Raw genomic sequence first — 2,376 nt, forward strand, 5'->3', positions numbered from 1 at the left:
ATTAACCTTTTAACCAGATTCAACAATAGTCTACACTCTGCCTGAAAAGATTTATTTTATCACCTATCCTCTCTCATCTGTTTCTATGTCTGTCATATATGTATCTATGTATTTATCCTCTATCTTCATTTCAAACTCTTTCTTGAATTTGGTGTTTTTAAAGAGTGCAGGTCAGCTATTTTACCCATCTTGTCTCCATGTGAGTTTATTTCATGCCTTTTCATTATTAGCCTCAAGCTATGCATGTTTTGGCTTGAACAAGACTGAAGTGACACTATGCCCTGGTTCAGAGCATTGTATCGGTGGTCACATGATCTTGGTTTGTAACAACATTAATGATGTTAACACTGATTATGTTGTTACAGTGCTCTACTAGGTTTTTCTGTTGTAAAGTCTACTATATATTTTATAATTAACAAGTAACTTGTGGGGAGATATTTTAGACTATGTCCATGGCTCAACATTTCTTCATTCACTCATTTTTAGCATATATTTAAGTTTTTCTAACTCCACCATTCCTTCTATATTTACTATTTAGTATCCAGCCAACAGGAACAGCCTTCTGTTCGCCACTATAAATTTATTCTTTTTTAAGTTTATCAGTATTAGCTTGTGGGTTCTTATTTCTTTCAATTCGTTGGTACCACAGTTTCTCTTAATGCCCAAATTGTCCTACAATTGAGCAGTGGTATGCCCTTGAAACTGGTTTTTAAAATTTCCTGTGTCTCTTTGATTCTCGGAGTCATTCCCTACATTTTTAGGATGTATGTAATTCTTTCCTCAGGTAACAAGATATGAATGATGATGGAAAAAAGAATGCAACCCCTGAAGCCCAGTTTGTTCTATTGGGTTTTTCTGATTGGCCTCAGCTTGAGTTAGTTCTCTTTGTGGTTATCTTGATGTTCTACCTGATGACATTGATAGGCAACCTGTTCATCATTATCTTGTCATACCTGGACTCCCATCTCCACACTCCCATGTACTTCTTCCTCTCAAATCTCTCTTTCCTGGATCTCTGCTACACCACCAGTTCTATCCCTCAACTGCTGGTCAACCTCTGGGGCCCAGAAAAAACCATCTCTTACAATGGTTGTATGATTCAACTTTATTTTGTCCTCGCACTGGGATCTACAGAATGTGTGCTACTGATGGTGATGTCCTATGACCGTTATGCAGCTGTGTGTAGACCCCTGCATTACACTGTCCTCATGCATCCTCGTTTCTGCCAACTGTTGGCTGTGGCTTGTTGGGTAAGTGGCTTTACCAACTCAGCACTTCATTCCTTCTTTACATTTTGGGTACCCCTGTGTGGACATCGCCAAGTGGACCATTTCTTCTGTGAAGTTCCAGCACTTCTTCGACTGTCATGCATTGATACCCGTGCCAATGAGCTAACCCTCATGGTCACGAGCTCCATTTTTGTTCTCATACCTCTCATCCTCATTCTCAGCTCCTATGGTGCCATTGCCCAGGCAGTGCTGAGGATGCAGTCGACAACTGGACTCCAGAAAGTCTTTGGGACGTGTGGAGCCCATCTTATGGTCGTATCCCTTTTTTTCATCCCAGCCATGTGCATATACCTCCAGCCACCATCAGGAAATTCTCAAGATCAGGGCAAGTTCATTGCCCTCTTCTATACTGTTGTCACACCTAGCCTCAACCCTCTAATCTACACCCTCAGAAACAGAGATGTAAGAGGGGCTGTAAAGAGACTAATGGGGTGAGTATGATCTGGTATACTTGTGACATTAATGATGAAATGGAGCATCTCTTTACCAATGGTTCTTTAACCTATCCACTCATTACTCTTTCATTCACTGACTCTATTAGCACTTTTTGAATGTGTACTCTCACAAGGACAGAGTTCATGGTTGCAGATATGATTAAACACAGTTTGCCTAAATAGTAATCACTCCTCAGTGGCAGTAACAGCCATGTAAAATATGGATCAAACATCAATATTAATTTTTTTAGTGCACAAATCTAATAAAATAAAGTATCATTTTCTCAATTAAAAATGAAGCATAGAATTTGTTGTAAAAATTAATAAAATTCAGATATAATTCTATGGAGAGATGCTATTCTTAATTTAAAAAGCCTAGAATATGTCATTTAATTTCTTGCTTTTTAGGCAGAATTTGTCATAAACTTTGTCTTCTATCTTTGGTCTAATGAAAGCTATATATGACAAACCCACAGCAAACATTATCCTCAATGGTGAAAAATTGAAAGCATTTCCTCTAAAGTCAGGAACAAGACAAGGGTGTCCACTTTCACCATTACTATTCAACATAGTTTTGGAAGTTTTGGCCACCACAATCAGAGCAGAAAAAGAAATAAAAGGAATCCAAATTGGAAAAGAAGAAGTAAAACTCT

At 38.3% G+C, this 2,376-nt stretch overlaps 1 protein-coding gene across 1 annotated transcript; it reads left to right on the top strand.

Annotated features, from left to right (window-relative positions):
- The first annotated feature begins 794 nt into the window (after positions 1–794).
- On the top strand, positions 795–1,724 carry LOC102265256 (olfactory receptor 2J3-like). The gene has a single exon (XM_070360834.1). It carries the CDS (start codon positions 795–797, stop codon positions 1,722–1,724), a length of 930 nt encoding a protein of 309 aa, XP_070216935.1.
- The last annotated feature ends 652 nt before the right edge of the window (positions 1,725–2,376 follow it).

This window comes from Bos mutus, chromosome 23, assembly GCF_027580195.1.
Source record: "Bos mutus isolate GX-2022 chromosome 23, NWIPB_WYAK_1.1, whole genome shotgun sequence".
NCBI lineage: Eukaryota > Metazoa > Chordata > Mammalia > Artiodactyla > Bovidae > Bos > Bos mutus.

Bases quoted from the DNA above. Each gene is read 5' to 3' on its own strand.
- LOC102265256 (XM_070360834.1), top strand. From the start codon at position 795: ATGAATGATGATGGAAAAAAGAATGCAACCCCTGAAGCCCAGTTTGTT.